This window comes from Chinchilla lanigera, unplaced genomic scaffold (genome assembly GCF_000276665.1).
Source record: "Chinchilla lanigera isolate Chin_1 unplaced genomic scaffold, ChiLan1.0 scaffold00067, whole genome shotgun sequence".
Classification (NCBI taxonomy): Eukaryota; Metazoa; Chordata; class Mammalia; order Rodentia; family Chinchillidae; genus Chinchilla; species Chinchilla lanigera.
In genome coordinates, this window is record NW_004955468.1 from 11,609,889 (window position 1) to 11,635,776 (window position 25,888).

At 48.3% G+C, this 25,888-nt stretch overlaps 2 protein-coding genes across 2 annotated transcripts in view; both read left to right on the top strand.

Moving 5' to 3' along the window:
* Fcrl6 (Fc receptor-like 6) overlaps positions 1 to 7,380 on the top strand; it is a 36,044-nt gene extending 28,664 nt beyond the window's left edge. Inside the window, exons 8-11 of the mRNA XM_005400174.2 lie at positions 2,348 to 2,413; positions 3,058 to 3,129; positions 5,115 to 5,146; positions 5,223 to 7,380. Of these exons, the coding sequence (XP_005400231.2) occupies positions 2,348 to 2,413; positions 3,058 to 3,129; positions 5,115 to 5,146; positions 5,223 to 5,288 (236 nt within the window). The 3' untranslated portion in view covers positions 5,289 to 7,380. The remainder of the gene's footprint in view (positions 1 to 2,347; positions 2,414 to 3,057; positions 3,130 to 5,114; positions 5,147 to 5,222) is intronic.
* A 5,823-nt stretch (positions 7,381 to 13,203) lies between these two features.
* Positions 13,204 to 22,678, top strand: Slamf8 (SLAM family member 8). Its single transcript, XM_005400176.2, has 5 exons — positions 13,204 to 13,428; positions 16,093 to 16,419; positions 18,964 to 19,269; positions 19,349 to 19,456; positions 21,377 to 22,678. The coding sequence occupies exons 1-5, from the start codon at positions 13,389 to 13,391 to the stop codon at positions 21,436 to 21,438; spliced, it is 843 nt and encodes a 280-aa protein (XP_005400233.1). The 5' UTR covers positions 13,204 to 13,388; the 3' UTR covers positions 21,439 to 22,678.
* Positions 22,679 to 25,888: the final 3,210 nt, after the last annotated feature.

The window sequence follows — 25,888 nt, forward strand, 5'->3', positions numbered from 1 at the left end:
TCTCTCTCTCTCTTTCTCTCTCTCTGTCTCTCTCTCATGTTTCTAAGGGTTGGAGTTACTGAGAGAACATATATCTAATGCCTAAGTTATTTGATTGCCACAAAGTGGGCACTTTACAGATTTTCATTCTAGTCCAACCGGATAATCTCCGCAGCTCCCCCAACCTGCCCTTTCTTTAGCCATTCATTTCTGATTCCTCTAAAGTCACTGAAAATAAAAAGATCGGTTAAAATTCTAGCATAGAGGATTCTATAGAGAGCAGATGAAAAGTCAGGCAAGTGGACTTTCCACATTCTTATATGTGATTTTACGTCCCAGGCACTCTCCTTCCTGTCTTGGTGATGACAATTAAGCATGAATGCTGGTTTTGAAAGCAACCGCTGCGGGTGGCTACCTGTGTATTCCAACTCCAGGCCTCATTCACTTTGGGCCACATTTAAAGGAATGGCTGTCAGTGCCAAAGGCATTTAGTGCCACTTTATTCCTAGGGCTTTAAATCTCCCTATTACAGGAACGATGTTTTTATTTTTCACATGTCTAGTGCAAAAGTGATTGCTCTCCTAGACCTCCAAAGTTAGATTTACTGATTCAAGCTTGCAGCTTCCTCTGTTAAGGAATTTGTGATGAGTTTTTCAGAACTGAGCCCGCTCACTCATCCAGAATGACTGCCCAGCCAAAGCATTCTTCCCTGACCATCTACCAGGGTATCCTCGACTCTCCAGCCCTAAACACAGGCTCCTGCCTTACCAGATAGGGTTTGAGTGTGCCTTCTACTCCTGTTTCCCTTTTTCATTTGCCAGTCCTCACACATCCAACTTCCCATCATTCGCTTCCCGGTAGTCTGAAGTCTGGATTTTATGCAAGATAGACTTGCTTAATGATATCTCTGTAAGGTAAGAGAAGGGTGGAGGCAGGTCTTGAGCTAGATGGGAAGACAGCTGGGGCAGGAGACCACAAACAAAGACCTGCAAGTCCTGCCATCCCTACCTAGGTAATAAAAACCATTCCAAATGGCCCAGTAGCACAACCACTTCTGACTACTCACCACTGGGTCAGAACATTAAGGGCAGAGCAACACACACAGCCACCTCCCGCTCAGCCCCAGACAAAACAATGTAGGGTTAGTCACTAGTGAACGACCCCCAAGAGGAAGACACCTGTTACTGGGAACAAAAGAGCATCTCTTTCCATACCGAGATGCTGCACCACCGATATCAACCCTGGAGCAGATGGGCTCTGATTTACTAAGGGACCTATTTACCACGCAAACAGGACTCCTGGTGGTGCCCGTGGTATCTCAGCTTCTTGGGAACACAAACTCTTCTTCTGAATGTCACTCAAAAAGCCACTCTTAGTCACAGTTCCACAGCTAAATAAGAAAAACAGCCAGATTAACAGCTTTATTCCTCATCTCAGCTCTGGAAGACTCTTAACCATTTCCAGATAGCATATCCATTCCTCAACAAACAAAAAAAAGGCCACCACCAAGATTTGTGGTAGCCCAAATGTCCCTAAAAGTGATTTCCAAGACAATTTGACCAATGATGGTATCACTGGAACCATGATCGTGCAAGGGGTTCACATCAAAGTAGCTCTCTCCCTCCGTGTATAAGTTCTGGGGTGATTCTGATGCTGTATGAGCTAATGAGTGTCTCTCAGGCACTACACCTGATGCAAGTGTTCTAAAGTGCACATATGACACAGCTCCTATCTCAGGAGCTTCCTATTCTGGAAGCATCTGCTATCACAGAGCCAGGATGCTAGTGAAAAAAAACATACAGACCTAAATTAAGATTCTGTCTCCACCACTGTAAACTTGGGGAATTCCCTTCTCCCAGCCTTCAGTCATTTCATCTAAGAAAATGGAGATATCAGTATCCACCTGTTCAAAATAACTGCAAAGAATATCAGTCACCCAAGAATTAGGAAGCAAGGCTTTTTTGAAATCCAACTACATGCTGCTTATTGGGTTTAGTGCTCTACTAGGAAACAGACATTTTATTTTAAATTGCAGTCCAAAGTCTGGCACACAGTACGTGGTCAAAGTTGCTAGCTTTTCCTTCTTCTGTAAAGCTTCCCCACTTGTGTGTCTGGAACCTTTCCGTGTCTGACCCTACTTCCCCGCTTCCTTCCTCTGTGACTCCCATGCAGCCATCCTACCTTCCAGGGTGTTATTTCAAAGGAAACATCCCATAAAAATTAGCCATGTCCACACCTGTGAATTAATCCTTATCTGTAACAGGCCAGCCTCAGGCCACCGCCAGCTCCGTATCATCCTTCTCCCAGCCTCTCTGTCCTCACCTGCTCTGAGAGGCTGTTCAATGAATTGTGCTTTTGCATCTCCTAGGCCCCGCTCCAGCCCAGGATCAGCTCTCAGCTCCAAGTGGAGAGCAGTGCCCACTGGATGGCAATGGTAAGGACTTCCAGCAGGACCACGGTCTTTCCCTAAAGGCAGAGAAGGGCCTCTTACAGGGAATGGGAGAAGGAGGCCCTAAATCTTGAGCCCTGAATCTCCGGAATCAATCTGGAGAAGGGAGATGATGATTTCTGGGGAAAGTCTAAGAAGCAACTGCTGGAGAGCTGGTGATGGGGAAGGCGGGTAGGAAAGGAGCCAGGACTCCAGGAGAGAAGGTAGGGAGGGTTTGCATCAAGAGTTGGCAAACTATGGTCCACGAGGCAGACCACTGCCTATTTTCATAAACAGTTTTATTGGAACACCATCACACTCATTTGTTTATGTATTGTGTCACTACTGTCTCACTCTAGAGTTGAATTGTTATGAGAGGGTACAGCCCACAAAGTTTAAAATATTTTTTATCTTTCTCATAGAAGAAGTTTGCCAGTCTCTTGTTTAAGCGTCAGGGAAGCTGCTAAAATCTGCTAAGAAAGCCAGGCATCTCCTACCAAGATGAACGTTCCCACATTAATAAGAGGTCGCCACTGCTAGTTATCACCATGACAGAGCCTCTCATTGGCTTCCCAGTGTAAGTGTCTTCAGGACACTTGCAGCTTGGGGTGGAAAAGGTGGGCAACTTCTTCATTCTTCTCTTCTTCCAGTATATCCCCAGGAAGAGAAAGAAGAAGATATTATCTACTCTGTGGTACAGCCAATGCCAAAAAGGAACAAGGGTGAGTGATCTCAGCCCAAACCTGACATCTTTGCTAAGGGGAGGCCCTGGGGCTTGGGTAGGAGTATCATTACCATTACCATAATTATCACCACCTCAGGCAAACACTGCTGCTATCACCAGTCCCACCATATGTACCACCGCCATTATGACCATCATCTCCTCATTCACTACCATCATTATCAATACCGTCACCACCGTCACCATGAACCCATGACCATCACCACCACCTTAGCCATCACTACTGCTACCATGACCACTGCCAATCATTCTTTGTTACCACCACACCACTACTGTCACCACCCCCATGGCCACCACCCTCACACCATCATGGCGACCGCTACTCCTCCTTCAGTACCACAGTCACCACAAACACTGCTGTGACCACCATAATCACCATTTCAGTATCATCTCTGCCACCACTGTTATCCTGATAACTGCAGGGAATTTTTGCCCTTTGCTGGCCACTGCGGAGAAACAAAGAAAGAGAGAAAAGAGTGATACAATTTGCTATCACCTCAGAGCCTAAAATGAGACAGGATAGCCCCAGCTAGAAGAGGGACTCAAAAAGCCTGAGAATTCTAGCTGCAGTTAGCAGCATTAGATAACAGACATGGGGGAAAGGCTACTACTCCTGTCTCTAACAGGCAGTGTGACATTGTGGGAAGTGTGGCTTTCTGAGTCAGGCAGAGCTGAGTTCCAACCCTGACTCTCTATGTTTATCCACCGTGTGACTTGGCCAATCATGGAACCTCTATGACTCTAGCCTATAAAATGGGCACAATGTCTACTTTGCCAGACTACTGTAAGTTGTCGGGAACAGAACCTGGGTTCTCAGAGAACATTTTAAAGATCATTTAGCATGTAATAAAGGTTCAAAGACAGGAGCATTCCTTAAGGACTTACCTGCTTTGAGATTTCTATACCTGATCTATCAAAATGGTTTGGATCGGTCTGGGGTCTCTGCCCCTCCCCAAAGGGCACAAGGGGTGATAAATAGCCCAAGTCTCTTGACTTGGGTGGTGTTTCCCAAAGCATTGCCAGGGCAAATGCAAAGCAAACACAGCTCCTCTCTGTGAAGAGTTACAGTGAGGACCTAAACCTCAGACAGAAACAGCAGCAACAAAACCCTCCAGATATGTGATTTACATTGGCAAAATAAGGACAGTCTGTCCATTTCAATCCTACTAGGGTAACAAAGGTGAAGACAGGACTTGAGGGTGGGGGTGGAGATAGTTGTCTGCTTCCAATCCACGCCTGCTCTAAGCAGGCCTTCCTGATGTGTGGCTGAAGGGACTGAAACTCAAAATAAAGAGAAGCCTTTATGTTCCAGGATGATTAGGAGAAAAGATACAGGGCCATTGGGAGAATGTTTCATAGTTTGTGAAGATTCCGAGTTAACCTACAGTTTCTACTTCTTATGGAAGTGACAGTAGATTTTTCACCCTAATATTTTTTTAAAAAAGGAATTAAAACATCCAGACTTTACCGGGTTGGCATAAGATTAGATACAGGGGTGATCCAAAAATAATGTCTTTTACTATAGTAATTGTTTTAAAATTTAAACACATGCCATGTTGTTCTATCACACTTTGAATAATAAATATAACCCTTACACCTAAACGGTTGTCTGGTACACAGTAACGGTCCAATGAAGCAAGTATTTTAACAACTGTTTTTTACATTTTCACCTCTCTGGAATCTCACTATAATCTGTGTGAGGAAGTTATTACTACTACCCTTTCTTTTTAGCTGAGAGAGCTGGGACTCAGGGGCCTGGGTCAGGGGCTTGGTGATGGTTGAACTGGGGCTAGAACCCGGGTCTCTGGATTCCAGATTCTGTTTCCAGGTTGTGTAGAGTGGAAAGGAAGGTTCCCTGCAGGGACTGTGCTCTCTAGGAAAAAGGAGATGGCAGGGGGGAGGTGGGGAGGAGATGCGCTGGTGAACACAGATACCCTAACCTGAGTGCTTTTCTGTCCCCTACAGTTAGACCTGCTGAGTTCACCTCCAAGGAAAAGGTGAGGAGGGGGCCAGACACTTTTCCCACCCTCCATCTCACATCTGCTTCCACATTCTCACCTAACTCTCCCACAGGACGTTTCTGTCGTCTATGCAGAGGTGAGATGCCCACAGTCAGCTAGATTTCCTCCAAGGACTTGAGTCTAAGAAGCAAGGCCTCCCAAGATCCTCTCGGTGACTGCAAGGACGCTCTCTACTAGCGATGGTGTCTCCCTCCAACACCCACCCATCCCCCGCCTCCAGTGCTCCCCAAGCGGCCAGGAACCCCACATGCTCCTAAGTTTCACCAGTGACCCTGAACACAGCCATAAACGCCTTCTTTTCACACAAGTGGAAATGTTAGTATCTCTTTCTCTGCAGATGCATAAATGAAGAAAGACAGAGACAAAGACAGAGACAGAAACAGAGAGAAAGTGAGTGGGTGCTTGGCCTGACCCTGAAAAGAAAGAAAGAGCACCAGCTCCCATCTCAGAGGGCTGGCCCTAGAACAGGCAGCTCTGTAATGAATTTCCAACTTCTAAGATGCTACTGGGGGCCAGGGATGTAGCTCAATGGCGCAGCGCCTGCCTGGCAAGTGCAAGGCCCTGAGTTCGATTCCTGGTACCAAAAAAAAAAGATGCTGCTGAGGCCCACAAGTGACTCTCAGAGGGCCTCTTGGAGGTTCAGCAAGAACAAGGTCAGGCAGGAAAAGTTCCGGCCCAGATAATATCATGGAACCTTTGAGAGTGAAGTGCGAGCCCTGCCGACACCAACTCTGCCTCCACACACGGGCCTGTTTCTGTCCCCACCCCTTCCAGTGTACCAGAGACAGAACTGGGACTTGCCCTGAGCCCCCATTTGTAGCAGGCACCAGAAAGCTCTGTTACCCCTTGCTTATTTAAAAAGATACAGCAGAGCGATGGATACAACGAAGATATGTTATATGCGTGTTTGCAAACACCACATTGAAACCCAATATTTTGTACAAAATATTTGTAAATTTTAAATTTTGTAAAAAGGCACTAGTTGAAATATATTTTTAAAAAGTAAATATAAGATAAATAAAAAGCTGCATAGCTGCAAAATCTACTTTGTTAATAGAAATGTATCCATTTGTTTTATGTTGTTCTTCAATATCAATCATTCCTTGCACCTGACTATTCAGTTTGGTTTATTCAGGAGTTTGCGCTCCCTGATGCCTGAAGGATGAGTTACACTGGCCTGACCTCATAGGTTCCTGCCCAGGAATCACCATGAAGTCACCCTACAGACAGGGACCGCAGCAGACCCCACCCACTTTGCTTATGAAGTAGGCAACACACACTCTGACAGCTCCGGGCTCCCGTCATGTCTTCCCTGAACAGGCTTGCTGAGGTCATGGGGTGCTTATTAGAAATGCCACCACTTGGACCCGGCCCCAGACTCCCTGGATCAGAATCTGCGTCTCAATAGGACCTGTGGGTGATTTGTATGCACATTAGCATTTTGAAAGGGTTGGTCCACCTAGAAAGTACCTCGTCAAAGTGCACGCACCTGCTCCTCTGAGAGCCTAACTGCCTGTGACTCTGCTCTGGCTGAAGACAGAGATGTGCAAGAGAATTAGTAAGACAACCCATGCTGGGTTTTTTGGTTTTGTTTTTCATTTCTATTCCCTTCTTGTCTTTCTCTTCCCTCACTCCAAGCCCTCCCTATCCCCATCTTCCTCCTCCTCCCGCTTCTCTCTTACCAGTCCGGCCCATGCTCAGAATACACCAGGATGCCCTCCCCCTTGCTGACAATCAGAGACCCCACTGCAAGGACTGAGGAGCACAGACAGATCATCATGTAGCAGTCCAGGGTCCCAAGGACCAGCTGGGTACACAGCAGAACCAAGCCCTTGCCACACCTGCCTCAGAGCAGCAATACACTCACCCCTTATAAAAAGCAGCAACCCAACAAGTCGGCTCACGCAGAAAGACACAGGTGGTGGGGGCTGGGATGGAACCAGCCCTTCTAGCTGACCCACAGACCACAGCCCACCTCCTCTGTGCATGTCACACCTTTCCCCCTTCCTGCCTCTCCACCACTGACACTCACCACTGGCCTGGTGCCAGGCTGTGAATTGCCTTTTACTAGTCCGTGACAAGATAAGTGGGGAAATTGCAGCAAGAATTTAGAAACTTGTATAGCAATCTGGTTTGTTTAATATAACCATCAAAAATTAGGACTTGTATTTTTGTATGTACGTCTTGTTTTATTTTTTTTTTCCTAGTAATTTGCTTTTATTGTATTCTACAAAGGTACAGGTCCACAATGGATTGGAAATAAAGAAGAAAACCAGGTCCTTCAGCAGAGATGGATGAGGAGCCCTCTCCACACTGGCTCACACACACTCCCCATGCTCACACACAGCACAAACACCCCACTGCACCAGCTGCTCAGGCCTTCGCTTTCTCCCCAGAATCCTTCCCCGCCCCCAGCAAGTACAAGTGAAAATGTATTTGCACATTTTCCCTTCCTTCAGAAAAGAATAAGCCCTAATGTTTCACAATGAACCTTTACTAAGAAAATTGAAGAAGAAGAAAAACCCCAAACAGAACATACAGCAGAGCTTTCTGAGGAGACCCAGGCTTTCCCAGCTGCCCTCCCTGGTTTGTGTCCCGACGCTAGGCTCCCCAAGCCCCGTTTCTTGCCGCCTTCTGCTCCTGCAGGACTCGGGGGTGCAGGGACCAAAGGGCCATCTCCCAGGAGAATGGGGCACCCACCATTCTCCAGGCATAGACCCTGTGGACACTGAGGAAGCAACCCCAAGCACTACAGGGCTGCGTGCCACGGGCCCTCATTACACAAGCCACAGGGCTGCCCACCAGCAGCCTCTACTTAGTCTCAGGGCTCTGCTCTGTGACACATTATTTTTCTGTCTAGGTCAGAGCTAAATGCAAACACTTAGCCCTCCAGGGGAGTGGGCTGCACCTTTTCTAGGGACCTGGGAGCTGTAGAGTCACATTAACTAAAGCTCATAATGAAAGAAACGAACTCAGTATCTGGGTGGGAGATGGAGAGGCAGCCTGGAGGAGCCCTTTAAGGGACCGAGAAAGAAGTCTACGTCTGGGCTCATGGGCTCAGGGTTGCCCCCTGGCGGCCCTCTCCGGTAGTTAATTACTTACAGCCTACGCGCTTGTGGTCTGATCTATTCATCGACTTCGTCTCAAGATATGATTGGGCACACTGGCCTTGCTTAGTATGTGGCTATGCAATTTAGATACAAGCTAAAAATAGAACACGGTCCTTCCTTCCCTGAAACAAGAGGGCTGCATGCATTGGGATTTCTTTCAGTCACAGGTGTGTTAGTTTAGATTTGGCTAGGAAATAAAGTCTGCATTGTTATTCAAATAAGCATCCCTTAAACAGCTCTGTGTCGGTCCCCTTTGTGTTAACTTTGAGGACACTGATGTCAGACTGTCTATACAGTATGGGGAGGACCCCACTTTTCATCTGAGGTGGGGATATTGTGTGCACCACCAAATGTTCACATTTCCCTCTACTTTGCAGGAAGCAGCTGCAGCTGGCAGGACCCAGGACTACTGCAAGTCATCTTTAGCAGCAGACATTGCTTGCTGCTCAGAGGAATTCTCTCAGGCTTTGAAAACATAGCTGACGTTCAACTTGTTTCTGGAATTCTTTCCATGTGGGGCACAAATCAATTGTGATTATTCCTTTTATCGTCAGTTCATGGTCACTGTCGTCATTGGCATTGAGTCCCTGACCTCGCGGAGTTTAAACGTGCTCGATGCTCTTTAAATGTTTGTTGGGGGCATTCATGTGCACAAGGTGGGAGCCCCACATAGCGTACATTTGGTGAATGAGTGAATGCATGAAAGAGCTTCCAGTTTCCCCCGCTCTACCTCAATAAAGCACAACTGTGGCTTGGTTTCTTTTTATGCCACTTTTCTTTAAGTCTCTGGGAAGCTGTGTCATTGCCTCAGAAGCAGAGTGAACCCCTCCCACCGCTCTCCCGCAGGTATTCCAGCCCACCCACTCTTCTCTCTCCTCGGGTTCTCCCTCTCCAGCTGCGTGCTAGTTCATGAGAGACGATGCTTCCAGCAGGGCCAGGACAGGGAGGACAGGACAGACGTTTTAGGCAGGAAATTGAGAAAGGAACTGAGGCTGAAGGCGGTGCCAGCACATCTCAGGGGAGGTAAGGCGCATCCGTTTCACACCTGTGGAAACTGAGTGACACCCACCGTTTCTAAAGCATAACAGCAGCAGGCCTCCCTTCGGGGAGATTCTGCGTCAAACCCAGTCTTCCTGATGTTACATAGCTGCCTTAAACTGGTAGCACAGGGAACAAGATGGGACACTTTCCCCAGGGTCTGGGACATGGTAGATCATGCAGATGGGCCTTACTGTGGTGTCAAAAAGTCAAACCTCAGCCAGTGTCGCTGATGATCTGACTGGCGTTTACTAACCATTCGTGGGCACAGCAACTCACCTAAAGGCTCAGCAAAGGTGCTCGCACAAGATGGGCAGGGGAACTGGGCTTCAAGGCAGAAAGGGCTGAAGAAGGTACAGCAACCAAAAGCATAAAGTTACTCTTCTAGTAGGGGTAAAACTGAGGAGACGTCCTTGGGCTCCGGTAAATGGATGCCCTTCTGGCTGTCACTGTGGATTTCTTGGGTTTTCTGGAGGCTACCCTGTTAGGTGGTGCCCGGCAGGACTGACTCCCTTCTCTTCCAGTTGGTTGGGCCTATGCAGGAGGACCTCAGCTCAAAACAACAACCTCCTCTGAATTCCACTGAGGGGCGAGGCTCAGCCTGCTCCCCTCAGCCCCCATCCCACAGATGCCCTCAGAGTGGCACCCAGATGCCTACCCACTTCTCAGAACAGCCTCATCTTCTCCCGTCATCCTTGGTTCCCCAAACTCCTACACAATGTGTCTCTTGCAGACTGTGCGGCAGCTCTGTCTTGGCCTCCTTCTTTCCTGCCTGGCTCCCCTCTCTCCCAACTCTGCAAGCACCCCACCTTCTTTTCCTTCCCCACCTCTCCCTCTGGCCCCTTTCTACCCTCCAGCACAGGACATGGAAGTCACAAATCGGGCACCCTCACCTGAATTCCACCCGGCCTGAACCGCTGCCCCAGTAGCTCAGGGTTAATAGTCGCACTTGGGCAGGCGAGTCGGCCATGGTTAACACCTGTCCCGCCACCTTCCCGCAGCCCACAGTGGAGGTGGGCTAATGGTGGGATGCAGGCTGCTCCGCGTGGAAGATGGAGCTGCTAGCCTGCCACAGCACGCGCAGACTCCGCCCGACTCTGCTCTGGCTTCCCAGAAAGGCCCCAGGGAGGTGGAGTAGCAGCACCGGCTGCCAGCTGCTCTCTTAATTAAGAAATGCGGGGAGTGGCCCCTTTGAACTCACCAGCTAATTTGCTCCAGCGCACTCCCCCCTGTGGCTGGGTAATTAATGTGGTGTGAACCAGTGATTAGCAGTGGTGGGGAGAACCTGCCTGCCAGACTTAACCCTTCGCTGCACCTGGGAAGAGTCATCGCCTGCTCCATCTACTCTGATTTCCCCAGCTGTCACACCACTGGCCCCAGTTTTTCCTTTTGGGGAGGTGGGATACTTTCCAGTCCTCACACAACCTCCTTGTCTGCCCCTCAGCTTCCGCAAAATCCCCCTCTGGGGGAGGGGTTTGGGGTCGGGGTGGAGGGAGTGTTTGGGACCACTCCGGGCAACCAATTCTGCTAAGAGGGACAATGACTGCCTACTGTCACCTCCGAAGGAACTCAGGATCTGGGTGACATGCTGCCTTTACTCCTGCACCCCTCAGCCCTCCCAGTCCCAGGCCTTGACACCCAGAATCACTCCAGCTACTTGGACCACTGGTGCTTGGAGGGTGGGATGGGTCTCCATCCTCTGGCTCCCCGGGCACCTTGGGCACACTCCTGGTATTGTTCTTGCCACATCGGTTGTAATTATTGGGTTTCTCATTCCCTCTCCTCCTCCAAACTTCCAACTCCTTAAGGGTAGGGGCTGAGCCTTTCATCTCTGTGTCCCCAGTACCTGGCACCTAAGTAGATGCTCAATAAATGCCTGATGAATGGATGACAGAATTGACAATAGAGTCATAAATTATTCCCCTCCCTTGCCCTTTCAATGCTACAGCAGAGGCAGCTCCACGTGATGCCAGGACTCCTGCTCTGTCCTTTTCTTCAAACTCCAGATATTTCCTTCCTAGCTCAGGCCCCATCAAGCTATTCCCCAGGCTTCTACCTTCTCTTCCTCTCTCTTCCGGTCCTGCACTGTTCTCACACCAGAGGGAAGTTGTCCCCAGCTCAAGATGGGCAGGCCTCCTGCCTCCAAGCAGCGCTCCTTGGAGTGTTCCCTGGGCACACTAACTGAGCAGCAAAGTGTTAGTGAGAACTCAATTCCTAGGCTCACCCTATCTACAGCATTCCTGAGAACCCATGTATGTGACAAGGCTGAGCCCTGCTCTCCAGTTTAATGTAACCCAGGATTTATGCATAAAGTCTGCGTAATCACATCCCAGTTTTCCCACCCATTCTTTCCACTTAAGCCCTAAAGATTTCCTCCCTGTTGTCCCTCCTTGTTCCTGGAACCTACACCAGACTCTCCCTGCTGTGGGAGTTCTGAAAACTCCCCTCTGCCCTCATTCCCAGGACCTACCCACAACCTTGGCCTTCTTCTTTTTCTCTTCCCATCCTCAGGATGTAGCTTAAATTCCACCCCCAGCTCAGCTCCACAGGGACCTTTCCCCAGTCCTTCCCAAGGCGGTGACTACCTGTGTGGCCCATTGGTGCAGAGTGGGCCTGTATATGGTGGATCTTCACCCTCCCTGGCACGTCTGTCTCTACATTTCAGTTGGGAGTACATGGAGCCGGGAACTCCATCCCACATCGTATCTGCCTAGTTCCTGCTTCAATCCAAAGTATGATCCAGAGCCAGGCATGGTGGCACAGGCCTGTGATCCCAGCACTCAGGAGGCTGAGGCAGGAAGATCATTGTGAGTTCAAGGCCAGCCTGGGCTACAAAGTGAGCTCAAGGCCAGCCTGAACTGCACAGTGAGACCCTGTCTCAAAGAAACAAAAAACAAAGTATGATCCAATTTGAGTGACAGGGCAGAGGCCACACAGGAGCAGACAGCGAGCCACCCTGGGACAATCAGGAATATTCCTCAGGGACAACATCTTGAAAAGCCTTCCTGACATAAGAAACCAAGTAACCACAAGCAAGAAGAGAAACAGGGCAACTGCACCTGACCTCACTCAGCCTTTGAATTTCTGCGCCTTACTGAAGGTTGCAAGAAGATCCTTCCTATGAAGAGTGCCAGTCTGACACAAAGCAAGCTGAGTAACCTTGTCTAGAATTCATTCACTTCACAGATATTCAGGAACTATCTCTAAGGTACTGAGCCCTCAGATAAAGACAAGACCTTGCAAGCTGCACAGGGTGTGTAAACCAGGAAACTGGTGCCAGCTGCACGCTGGTGGAGATGAGGGAAAGATGGACACGCACATGGGCACAGATTTGGGTGTTTTCACTCTAGCTGTCATCAGCCCATGGTTGGGAAGCCACCCCAAAGGCTGGCCTGGGGCATCACATTGCTGTTCCCAGTCTGTAAGAACAACCGGGACAGCATGCCTGCTAGTGGAAGAAGCACCATGAGTGTAAGTGTAAAATGGGTGGTTCTGGAAAGAGCAGTTCTGGCCAGGATGTCAGAGAGCTGAGTGGACGCTAGGAGCCAGGGGTGAAAAGTAGAACACTGAATGCTAAGCCAGGGCAAGCAGAAGAAGGTTGCGTGCTAAACCGAGAGTTCAGTCTTCATCCTGAGAGTGGTGGGAGGCCATGGAAGAATTTTAAGCAGAGAAGTGACTTGATAGGAACTGCAGCTTTGAGGGTTCTCTGTGACCACAATGGAGAGCAAAGATAGCCAAGTGCAGGATCAGATGCAGGGAGGCCCCGTGGCAGGCTGCTAGGAGCACGTGGGCTTGTGTGGGTGCACTTGTCACCATGCATTAGGCAACCATGCGCACAGGAAAGAGGTTGACTTATAAGAATCTGCTCCTGAAAGCCCAGCCAGGCCTGCAGCCAACTTCCACTTTACTTGGGATGTTTTCACTTTCAGGGCATCTTGTTCTGAGTCAAGATTCCTCCTTCTGAATGTGGGACTTTCCAGAAGGACCATAGCTCCCTCCTGACATCCTGTGGATCTAGGACCTTCTGGGCTTCGATTGTGGAGGGTGTTTGTCTGTCTCTCCAGAGGAGGATGGCCATGTGGTCCCTGTGTCGTTTGCTTCTCTGGGAAGGTAAGTGGGGCCAGCCCCTTCCCAGCTCCCTTGGGCCCCCTCAGCCAGGTCAAGGGAGAACCCAAGAGCTGAGGCAGGATAGAGAAGAATGAAGCAAGCTCTTGGGAACCATTTGAAGCTAGGCAGATACAGAGAGAAGCAGGGGCCTGAGTGAGAGGAGGCAGCAGCACTAGGAGCATCCTTGTCTATGAGACTCAAGCTGTTTTGTGGCCCAGGACAGTTAGAATTGAGCCAACGGTGCTGTTGATTTAGAAAGGTGGATCATGGGGATTTGGCAGTGTTAACACATGAACATTCTACATACAGTCTGTGCAGAGTGGAGGGGAGGGGAAGGCAACACAGGGTTCCCTACAACCTGAGAAGTGTATTTTCAGCAGCCTGTGGGAAAGCTGGGGTCCCTGTGCAAGGGGAGATGGGGATTAAGCAGGGAAGAGAAGTGGGAGAAAGTTAAGTGTGGTCCACTGGACTTGAGTGTGCCTAACAGTGGTGTGATGTTGGAATGGCTAAAATGTGGGGTCTCTTCAACCCTGGGGAATCCCCCGCTCTTCTGGTGCCTGTGTTCCCCTCCTTGATCAGCAAGTACCCGATATGATGTGAGTCAGCTGCTGCGGGGTCAAGGACGGGGGTCATTGGGTATGACAGGAACCAAGACATTGTTTACATCGGAGACTCATAGGGACTTTGGGGTTGCTTTGTTCAGTGTCTTCTCCTGAGTTCCTGACCCTGAAGGCTCCCAAGAACCCTCTTGATTTCTTCATTTTTAATGTGTGTGAGCAATCACACCTCGTCCCTCAAAAAATACCTCAATGTGTTTGATTCATAAAATCTTTCAAATCATTGGACATGTAAGGATATTGTTCTAGGCATCGGACATATGGATATTTTTTGTTCATTTTTATATATGCTAAGCAGATACTGTACCACTGAACTACCTCCCCAGATATTAAATAATTTTTTAAAACAGCTCTTCTTGTCAAAAAAGATCAATACAACTGATCTGGCGCAGCCCTCTGGTTTTACAGGCAAGACCGCTGAAGCTTAGAAAGGGAGATGGTGTGCTTAAGGTCACATAGCTGGCTTGGCAGAGCCAGGACAAGATAGAACACAGGTCTCCACTGACACCCAGTGCAGTTCTCCATCTGTGCTCTCTCCACTTTGCATTAACACTGAAGCCATCACCAATCAGAATGGAGAGGACTGGGACCAGGAAGGGCAATAAGGTGGATGAGGAACTAAAGTTACTGTGGCCTGCTGAGCCATCACCCAGAACACCTTTCCCTAACCAGCTCCTAGCACATCTGCCCTTAATGGACCCTGAGTCCCAGTACCGACTGCTGTGCCAGGTACAAGGTGCAACTTCAGCAAATTCAGTACAATTTACTGAGCTTTCCTATAGCCTGCTTCTAAACAAGGTGATCACTGCAGGAACAAAGAAGAAAAAGAAATTGTCCTTGAAGAGCTCATGGAGTGGTGGCAGACGCTGCCTCAAACAGACAATAATAATGAAAGGACAGGGGTAGTCATAGCACCGATCCCTCATCACCGTGGGAACACAGAGAGCGAGCGTGACCGGCAGGAAGGGGTGGGAACGCTGAGCGGGCAGTGACACCTCCAGAGTGAGCAGAAATGGGCTAGGGAAAGAGCAGGAATGTGTTTCAAACAGAGGTGTCTCCCTCGCATCTCAAACTCAGATATGGTACCCCCAAAACTCAGCCTGTGGCCATCTCACCACCCCGCCTCTTGTCTGTTTCTTATCCTGTTCCAGATCCACTGGCACTCAGTGGATCCCGAGCATCTGGGGGTCAGGGGCAGAGCCCCAGCTTCTCTTCCTCCTTCCCTGCCCAGATCGAATCCATTGCCAAACCTTACTGATTTATCGCACCATCTTAATCTCATGACTCCGGTCTCCTCCACTTCGCATTCTCCCAGCTCTGTCTCAGTTCAAGCCGCCATCACCTCTGCCTGAGGTAATATGACCAGCCTAGGTCTTTCCTTTCCTCCAGTGCCCTCTCCACGCCTCTGCTGGCATGGTCTTCCTAACTATAAATCTAATCATGTTGCCCTCTTGCTGAAAATCTGCCCGAGAAGTAGTTTTACTCTGAGAAAAGCGGAGCTCCGATGCTGCTCTCAGGGCCTGGCATGCTCTGGTCCCCACCAGCTGTGCAGTGTCATTTCCTACACCTCCTGCAGAGAACACTTTCTGTTCCCCATGCCCAGGCCTCTCCCTCCAGCCTTTGTACTCCCTGTTCCCTTTCCTAGACCACTTCCCCGTCTGGTCCCTGCTCCAGGCAGCCCTCCTGCAGAGTCTGATTGATTCCCACTCCTCCTTTGGGTCTCAGCTTAACCATTTCCTCTCTGTGTCCCTCAAGGCTGATTGGGTTCCTCCTTCATCCTACCTGTGTTCTGCCGGAACACCCCGTTTTTCCCAGCAGGGCACTTAATATAATTTATTTTACTTGTTTGTGTGAGTGCCCGGCTTCCTCTGTGAGCTTCACGAATACAGTGACTGAGTTCTCTTCCTGATTTTGTCCTTAGCCCCGGCATGGTACACTCTCACTTCAGGGGAGGAAGTACGGATGGAGGCCGCTAATGTGGCCCCTCAGGCTGTGTGCAGTGTCGGGATGAGGAGCGTGAGCTGGCAGTAACCAGTCTCTGTCCTTCCAGCACTACTTGCCATCGCGGTTACTGGAGCCCAAGTGCTGAGCAAGGTGGGGGACTCTGTGCTGCTGGCAGCAGAGCAGCCCCGTGGTTTCCAAGTCCGCGAGGCCATCTGGCGATCTCTCTGGCCTTCGGAGGAGCTCCTGGCCACATCTTTTCGGGGCTCCCTCGAGATGCTATACCACTCCCGCTTCCTAGGCAGAGCCCAGCTGCACAGCAACCTTAGCCTGGAGCTCGGGCCCCTGCAGGCTGGCGACAGTGGCAACTTCTCCGTGCTCATAGTGGACACCGGTGGCCAGACCTTGACCCAGACCCTGCAGCTCAAGGTGTATGGTGAGTGCACATGACCTTGGCTACTGCCGCTCCTCTAGTAAGGCACCAGGCTGGCAGCCTGGGCCACAGCAGCTAGGAGAGCTGGGTTCCAAAACCTCCGGTCTCAGACCATGTGTCTAACTCCGGGAACAGCTGCTGCTTTAGTCACAGCTAAGAAAATTCCCCCAGATACTGCCTTGTGAGATCCTACCTGGGACAGCTGGGCTTTGCCATTCTGCTGTCCTTGTCTGAACTCCAGCTGGATATTTTCCTGGCCCAGTGGCCTTGGACACAACACTTAGCCCTCCTGACCTTCATTTTTCTCATTTGTTAAGTGAGCATCACAGTATTACCATGCGTAACGCCAACAAGGCGAAATGTGGTACTTATGAAAATGCATCTTTTCAGGGCCTGAAAACAGAGCCTGGCCTGCCTAGCAATTCTAAGATATCATCAGAGATTATAAGACACGGCACTATTTTATCCACTACTGAAAAGGAAGAAAAAAGTGTTACATATTAGAAAAAGTGTTGCATTTACAAATTAAATTCAAATTAGACTACAAAAGTATCGTTTGTTTCAGCCATTTGTTTATTTATTTGCTTGCTGATTGATTGATTGACTGATTGATTTTTAGTATTGGAGATTGACTCCAGCCTTGCTCTTCTGCTGATCTACACTCCCAGCCCTACATGTCTTAAAAGCGGTCTCTTAGTCATTGCTTTCTTAGTCATTCATCATTGCAAAGCAAACCACCTCAAAACTTCAGGGCTAAAAACAACTCTGGGTGGAACTTCTGGTCCCAGGGAGCTCTGATGGGATCGTTCACACAGCTGCTGTCACCTCAGCTGGAACAGCTGAATTACTTGGGGACAGGATGGGCCTTCTTTCCCCAACAACTCCTCCTCCTGCTGCTGCACACATTTTTGCTGGTCAAGAAAGATTAGCTTTTCAGCTTCAATCATTTACCAAGGGTTTGGGACAGAGATGTGAGTGACCACAAACCTCTGCTTCAGTAAAACCTTAGAGTAAGGAGGGAATGCTCTAACTGAAGAATGAAAAGTAGGGATAGCAGCTGAGAGGAGGAAAGCAGAGAGGGAGAAAGGCCAGGAGCAAACTGCAGAAGTATATGGGACCCCAAGAAACAGCTACCTGGATGCCCCTGGTGGCCATTAAGGGTGCAGATGTGCAATTAGAGGGAACCCTGTGGCTCTCGGAAGCCCAGAGCCAGGGTACAGCTCTTAACAAGCAGAATATTGGTTGGGTCTTAGTGGCCTCCAGGCCTCTTGGCCCAATGCCCTTGTGCAGTGAACAACCTGGTGCAACCATGCACGCAGCCCAGAGCCTTGTCCCGTTCTGAGTCTCAGCTGCCACACGTGTGAAATGAGGACATTGAATGTGATAATACATGCAGCACCCACACCACTAAGCTCTAAAATGCCTTGTTCTCAGCATCTGAATTACAGATTTTAAGGAAATTGCTGTTTTATTGCTTCCAAATACATAGCATGATTAGAACTAATTGCAGGAAGCTGCCAAGCAGCCGTCCTTAGGAGCTCTGCTTTGACAATAGATAAGACTGATTTGAATTAGCGGATCAGTTACTAGAAATGTCAATGGGTGTTTCTACTGTGCCTGCTCGTGTTTGGAAGCAGCTTGTCCTCTTAAGTGGTGTAAATATCCCCCCTGTAATCTTTGTTTATACTATTAGTGTGCCCAGCAAATCATTTCTTTTTTTTTCCATATCACAAATCTCACCAGACTGAGCTGACACTAATGAGGTTTTATTCTGCTTGACTTTGGAATGCTGTCAGAGACCGAGCCCTCCCGTTGTGGCCAGAATGCTCTCCCACTGGCCGCGTCAGCACAGAGATTTACTCATCAATCTCTTTAGGAACAGGAAGCCACAGGTTAGGACACCAGGACACCAATTTGTTCAATGGCCCGGGTATCAAGGACCTATTTGCCAGTGCTAGACAGCAAAGGTTATCTGGATAACAAACCAGAGCCCCTACAGGTGGGCTCCCCTTCACTGCCTTTTGCACCCTTCAAATTATTTTCTTAGTTGTTCACAATCCCTTGTAAGCTGGAAAAGTCCAGGAACGTGTTTGTTTTCTTGCCTGTCTTAATAAATACTTGTCACCTCTTGCTGACTGACTGACACATGGTAAGAGAAGTGCTACGAAAAGAGATAGACAGTGTGCGTGTAGCACAGAGGACCATGCCTAGAAATCAGGGAAGGCTTTATAGTCAAAGCATTAAATGATGTGTCCAAGATGGGCCTTGAAGGATACACAGGAGTTTTCTATGAAGGCAGCAAAGAAAAGCAAACATCTGCACATACAAGACATGTAGAAGCATGAAAGCTACAAAACAGCATAGTATGTTTGGGGGCCCTGGCAGTTTATTAGGGTGGGCAGGGAGATGAGCAGAAAGTACAGCTAGAGAGGCTGACATGAATCATTTCATGAAGGGCTTCAAACAGAAGGCTAGCACTCATCAATCCTGAGAGCAGTGGAAAATCAAACAAGGTCTTAGAACACCTGCTCTCCTATTCCTGCACAGATGCCGTACCCAGGCCCACAGTTCAAGTCTTCATCGCTGTAGCAAGGGATGCTCAGCCTCCCAACACCTGCCAGGTCTTCTTGTCCTGCTGGGCCCCCAACGTCAGTGATATAACCTATAGCTGGCGACGGGAGGGAATGATGGACTTTGGTGTTGGAACACACAGCCTCTTCACAGACCGACAGGTACTGAGTCTCTCTCTGGGACTGAGAGACAAGGATGCGGCCTATTCCTGCATTGTCTCCAACCCTGTCAGCTGGGACTTGGCCACAGTCACCCCCTGGGAGAGCTGCCATCGTGAAGCAGGTATGCCGAGGGCCGGTGGTCAGTGGCTGAGGGATTATGAAGCATAAAACCCACCTCTTACCCCACCCCTCATGTCCAGCACCAGGGAAGACCTCCTACAAAGATGTGCTACTGGTGGTGGTGCCAATCTCGTTGTTCCTATTGCTGGTGGGCATCTTCTCCATGTGGTATGGTGGCCCCTGCTCAGGTAGGAGTCCTGCGGGTTCAGGAGATGGGTGGAGGATGTGGGTGTGCTGGGAGGAGGTGGGGTCGAACCTCTTTCTACTTAGGCTCCAGGCAACCTGCCCTTCACCTCTCCTGCTGCAGCTCTTGGTCCTCCGATTCATATTTTGTTCTCCAACCAAAGTGAACTAGTTGGCATTTCTTTTGCAGTTCTCCAAATGAGCCACTGTCTTACATGCATCTTCAGGCCTTTTTACTCTATTCCCCCTGCTTAAAACATACTTCCACAATTTGCCACCCACCTCCCCTTGCCTATTTGGCTGTCCCCTATTCAACCTTCCACACTAGTATGCCCCAGGGAGCTTGCCCTAACCTTCCCGTAAGCCTCATCTTTAGGCAGGCTAATATCCTTTTTTTTTTTTTTTCAGTACTGAGGATTAAACCCAGGGCCTTCACTCTAAGGTATATCTCTGGCCCTTTTTATTTTGAGGCAGGGTCTCACTAAATCACTAAGTTGCCCAGGCTGCGCTCAAATTTGTGATCCTCCTGCCTCAGCCTCTGAGAGTGCTGGGATTCTGGAATTGCACGCATGTGCTACAACACTTGGCTAATGCCCTTTCTTTAACCTCCATTGTGTGCCCCAGTCACAGAACTAATTATACTTATCCCCTTAACTAATTATACCTATCCCCTTACTCTTAATTCTGAGCCCTTTCAAAGGCAAAGCTGCATCACTAGAGCATGCCTAGTTGTTCAAAGAGCACAACAGTTCCTGGAACATAGCTGGTATGCGTAAACATCTGCCAAGTGAATCCCAACCCCTTCTTGCCTGCAGTTCCTAGGAAATGGCTCCCTGGCCAGGGGCTGTAATGGCACTTTCTTGAGAACAGGGGGGAAGGGAATACTCAGAGATCAGAGAAGGCTCTGAGCTCCACATCCAGCTTAGCACCCTCATCTGTCCTTGCTCCAGGATACTCTATCTCCAGCTTTGTGGCTGTTTCCTTGCCAGGCAGGGTGAGTTTGCTGGTTGCAGGGTCAGCAGGAGGACACACTGAGACCTCATCTTGGCGGGTGTGTCCTAGAAGGTGGAGTCTTGACCCAGCCACTAAGTATGCAAGGAGATGGGGAGGGGAGTGGGATGCACTTCTTCCTGTTCACTCTTCCCTGAGGATAGGAAGCTCAGGGAAAGCCGCTGTGCTCACCTAGAAGTCCTGTCTGTTAGAGAGAGTCTGACCCTGGCTCTTCACTCCCAAGATCCCCCAGGATTTGTGGTAAGAAACAGAAGCTAGAAAAAGAGCAGCTTTATTGAGTTATAATTCACATATTGTATTTAAAGGGCGCAGTCCGGTGATTTTCAGTATGTCCAGAGAGTAGTGCATCCATCACCACAACCAATTTTAGAACACTTCCCTTTACTCCAGAAAGAAACCCTGTAACCTCATAGTCACCACTCCCAATTCTCCCGTTCCTCTCACAGCCACAAGCTACTCTCTGTTTCTATACAAAATAGCACAATCCTTTATGACTGGCTTCTTTCACTTAGCCCAATGTTCACAGAGTTCAGAAAAAGGCAGCTTGGACCCAGCCACTTGGGACAGTGAAAATGCTCCACACAAGGAGTGCAAAGGCTGCCTCAGCCCTGCTATATCTCTTTGGGTCATCTAACAAGGTGTATCACAGCCCTAACTTGCTATGCCTTTTGCATCTCGATGTATGCACAGGTGCAGAACAAGGTTAGACCTTAGGAAGAACTTTCTGTTCTTAAAGAATCTCCTCTTCCAAGATTTTGGAGGATGAGGAGAGATGTACCTTTGTCCAAGGTGACCTTGTATCAGAAAACAAGTTTCAGAGGCCTGAGGCCAAGTCAAGTATGTCAAAGCTCCAAACACTGAAAGGATAACTTTCAATGTTGAAAGGATAACCTCATTTGTGATCTTCCTACCAGGGAAAAAGAAGAACGACCATACTGACGAAGTGGCTCCAGAGACAGAGAACCCCCTTGTGTAGGATGAGGGGCAAGATAAGCTGATGCCTGGATCTTGAGGAGCCTCCCTGTCCAGGAACATGATGACCTGGGACATAGCTGGTCCATAAAACCATCAAAGTCCTCATATCCTCCAGGAGACTCCTGTTCCATCTCCAAGGAACATGCTGGACAGCTGTCACATGAGAAGGACAAAAAGCACTGGCATAGGGGCTGGGGATTTAGCTCAGCGGCACAGAGCCTGCCTGGCAAGGACAAGGTCATGAGTTCAATTCCCAGTACCGGGAAAAAGAAAAGAAAAGAAAACAACAAAAAGCACTGGCATAAACTTCCATGCCTCTCCTCTTTGTGCACTTTGCTCTTTGCTGGGCCAGATGAGCCTAACAAAATGTTCTCTCAAGAACACTGAAAGCTCTCCAGGATCACAGGGCTATTGATTGTCCAAGGCATTCACTCCCCACCATTATACACAAAGTATTGCCCAACTGCACCAAAAGATTGCCTCTAGCCTGCATCCCGGACTCCAAATGACATTGGACACAAGCACTAGCAAGAAAACTGCATCACCCCCTGCATCCCCAGCTTCAGATGATCAAGGTATTATCATAACAAATGTCCACAACAGGTGTAGGTGAGAGATAAGAGACAAAGGTTTCTCTTTCTGGCCTGAAAAACACTCAGGTCATATGAGTTCATAGCCCCTCTAAGGCAAATTGCAGCTATAGATAACCAATGATGATCTGCATCCATGGTCAGAATGAGAGACATCCAATGGCTAGAAGTCTTCACCATTTCCATTGACCCTCGCATGTCCTATAGGATCTTGGGAGGTTCTTTATTCTCCAGCACAGTGGCCAGGAAAAAAGACACTGAATTAACCAACAGGAAGTTCTTGTGCAACACTGAGAAAAGCAACTGCGCTCAGAAGTCTTCTCCTTGAGACTTAAAAAGGAAAAGGAGGAAAATTAGGGAGGGGAGGGATACTGAGGCATTTTAGAAGCTCCCACATTGACTTTCAGATGCAAGTGCCGAAGGTCCACCAAAATTCAAGGGGAAAAACAAAGATCTTGCTGCTCAAGGGAGGATTGTCAATATCACTTTGACACACGGCATGGAAAATGTTATTGTAGCCACATCTGGAAAATACAGTCTGCCACTGAGTGACTCCATCTGGAAAAGCTCTGGACTATTTATTGCCACTGGAAAAACTTAATGAGCTAAATTCACATTCAAGGATTAGTAGTTAATAAAGCTCAAAGTTATTCCCCCTAAAATGAAACTGGATTTTATTCTAGGGACTCACTCAAGTCTTGATAATAGAAAGGGAGGAAGCTTTGAAGAAACAAGGGTAGGTTTTGGGTATTTGCCCATGGTGGCTTTAGGCTCTCCCCATGGCATGTCAGTCCTGTACTAGGACCTTCTCCCTCCCCACAGGGGCTCAGGAAGTCACTTCTTTTTGTGTGAATGATCAACACAACTGGTTTCCAGATTCACATCTCCACTCCTCCATTTGATTGGTCCTGGATTTTTCCCTTCCTGGCTTGGTCAGAGGTCCCCTGTTGGTCACCTGCTTAATCTTCAGCCCTTTCCTCCACCCATTTCTCTCCTATCACCTTCTCCCAAGCCTACCTGTTGCATACACAAGCCAGCATGCAGCCTGCAGCAGGTGCTGCCCTCACCTGTCATCTAGAGACATTCCTCATGCCTGGTCAATGACTCATGCAAACCTGGCAGCTCCTTAAAAATAATGTGAGAAAAAAAAGATATGGCAATAAGTCATAATGATTTCTGCAGAGAAATACCACTGCCCACTTTTCTTCCCTTGATCTCCAGGGCTTTACCTCAAATCAGAAAGGTTGTGGGACCCATAGTTCTTCCTGCACAAGGTGACTCTTAGTGACCTTGCATGGATGGGGGTTTTGTGATGAGTTATACTCCTTTTTTTTTTTTTGTCTTTTTGAGACAGAGTCTTGCTATGCAGTTCAGGCTGGCCTTGAACTCACTTTGTAGCCCAGGCTGGTCTCAAACTAGCAACGATCCTCCTGCCTCAGCCTCCTGAGCGCTGGGATTACAGGCATGCGCCACCACGCCCGGCTAAAGTTGTACTCTTTGAACAATCACACTGCTCAAATAAATCATCCCATCCCCAGCTATTCACTTGTCAACTAGTAGAACTATTAACCTTCCACTGAAATATGAAGTGCTTTTGTGAGATCAATTTCTGAGCTAATAAGCACTGAGATTTATGCTTTAAAAGTTGCAGCATGACAAATATAAATCAAGGGCTCAGCATATGCTGGGTACACATTGAGGCACTGAGGAATCAGGCACAAAGCAAAGCCTTGCCCTCATGGAGTATGTGTTCTAGATCATTTCAATCAGTGAATAACCATGTGTTAGATGGTGATAGTTTCTGTTAAGAAAGATAAAGCAGAGTAAAGGACTAAGGAACAATGGGTTGGAAAGAAGGGGTCCGCCTTGGGTGAGGAGTGAAGAGGTGACATTTGAACAGCTGTGCTAGGTGCTGGCAGGACAGGCTGAGCATGTGGGTTTAGTCACACTGCAGAACTAGCTGGAGTCCTGTTCTGGGAGTCACACTTTCAGAGAGAGAAAGACCAGAAAATGGACATTAAGATCACTGTTGGTGTTTAGTCCAAAAGAGAGGGAAATGGGAAAGGCACAGAAAGAGGGCCTGGGGCCGCATCACAAAAGAAACCTGCCGTCTTCAGAGCCCTTTTGCCTTGGGGTTTGGTTAGCACAGAGCTTTCCAACCCCGTCAGTCCAGCTGCCAGACTCCACCCGAAATGACATTCACATTGTTTCCACTCAGCTCATAGTCAGACCAGAGCCCCCTTCCAATTCATTTTAATTTATTTTAGAAACGGCCTTTGTCCTTGTTCTTCTATGTGAAGGACAAACGCAAGCACTACTAAGACAAAGGCGCCACATGACACGATAATGCCAAGAATGAGGAGGGGCATTACCAAGACGTGCTTTAAAAAGAAGAAGGGGGAGAGGTAACAGAGGAGGAGAAGGAGGAGGAGACGGAGGAGAGAAAGAAAACTGCCATTCACATTAACGGCATCTCTGGCAAATCTTCCCTCTGTGTTTATGAAGAAGTCTCACCTGTTCTCTTACTGATCTCCTGGGTTACTTACTGATTGCTTCCTTCCAGACTGACTCCACAGCTTTCTGCATCTGTGCTGCAGGCACCCTGAAGGAAGGGCGTAGCAAGCTAGAAAATAGAACTATCCTCAGATCTTGAGATGTTGCAGTGGCTGCCTTCCCTTGCGCTAGGTGCTGCAGGGACAGGCCGTGTATGTGGGGTTCATCGCACTGTACTACTAGCCAGGGTCCGGTTTTGGGAGTTACACTTTCAGGGAGATACTGGAAAACTTGAGTATCCAGAAGAGAAGAACCAGAATGGTGGAAAAAAAATGGAAGCTTTATCCTATGAGAAATGAGTAAAGAGACTAGTCGTGTTTAGCCTGGAACAAAACACTCAGAGAGGCGTGAGTCCTCAACTATTTGAAGGGCTATCACGTAAGCCCAGACTGTGTAACTGGGGCCAATGGACCATGGCCCTAAGAGTCAGATATTGACTCATTCAAATAATAGGATATTAAATCTTGAAGGAGACTTTGTGGTTACTCAGTTGAAGGTTTTTTTTTACTTAGCAGTTGAAAAGAGATTGTCCTTCCCTTAGAATGACATCATTAGTCAGAGGCAAAGTCAGAATTAGCTTCAGTTTACCTAAATAAACCCAGCCCCTCACTCTGCACCATACTACCAGGGAAAAACTTTCTAACACATGAAGAAATCCCCACATGCAACAAGCTCTTCCAGTGAATGTGAATAAGCAGAAACCATCTCAGAATGAAATCACAGACTAGAGGGTTTTTGCATTAGGAATGACAAATATGCTGCACATGTATCCAGACTTCTGATTTTCAGGGCCACAATACACTAATTTATTATGACATAATTTTCCCACTGAATCTGGATGCAACACTCAAGCTGCCTCTACAAATCAATTAAAGGTGGCTGCCAGGATGAAGCCTGCTTGCCATACCTGCCCTAGACAATCCATAAGCTTCTTCCAACATTAAAAATGAATTATAAATTAAAGAAAGAACAAATGGATAAACTTCGGGGCAAGAGAGACCAGTTACTTAGTGAGACCTTGTCTCAAAGTAAAGAGTAAAATGGAATGGGGATGTAGCTCCATGTGAAGTCCCTGGGTTCGGTCCCCAGTACCTCAAAGGGAAAAAAAAGGGGGCCAATGAAAAGATTGTGTTAGGGGTATCAGAAACAAGGCATGCTTTCTCTGAAGACTTATCCTAAGTTCCTTCTTTTGTTGTTTTTCTCTGAATGTTCTTGGGGAAAGTGTCAGAACCAGAAAGAAGAAGAGACTAATGGGAAGTAGTACTATCACCACTGGGAACACACATACACACACGCACATACACACAC

Coding starts and splice junctions, on each gene's coding strand:
- Slamf8 (XM_005400176.2), top strand. CDS start 13,389: ATGGCCATGTGGTCCCTGTGTCGTTTGCTTCTCTGGGAAG. Junction 13,429..16,092: donor TCGTTTGCTTCTCTGGGAAG/GTAAGTGGGGCC, acceptor CTGTCCTTCCAG/CACTACTTGCCATCGCGGTT. Junction 16,420..18,963: donor CCTGCAGCTCAAGGTGTATG/GTGAGTGCACAT, acceptor ATTCCTGCACAG/ATGCCGTACCCAGGCCCACA.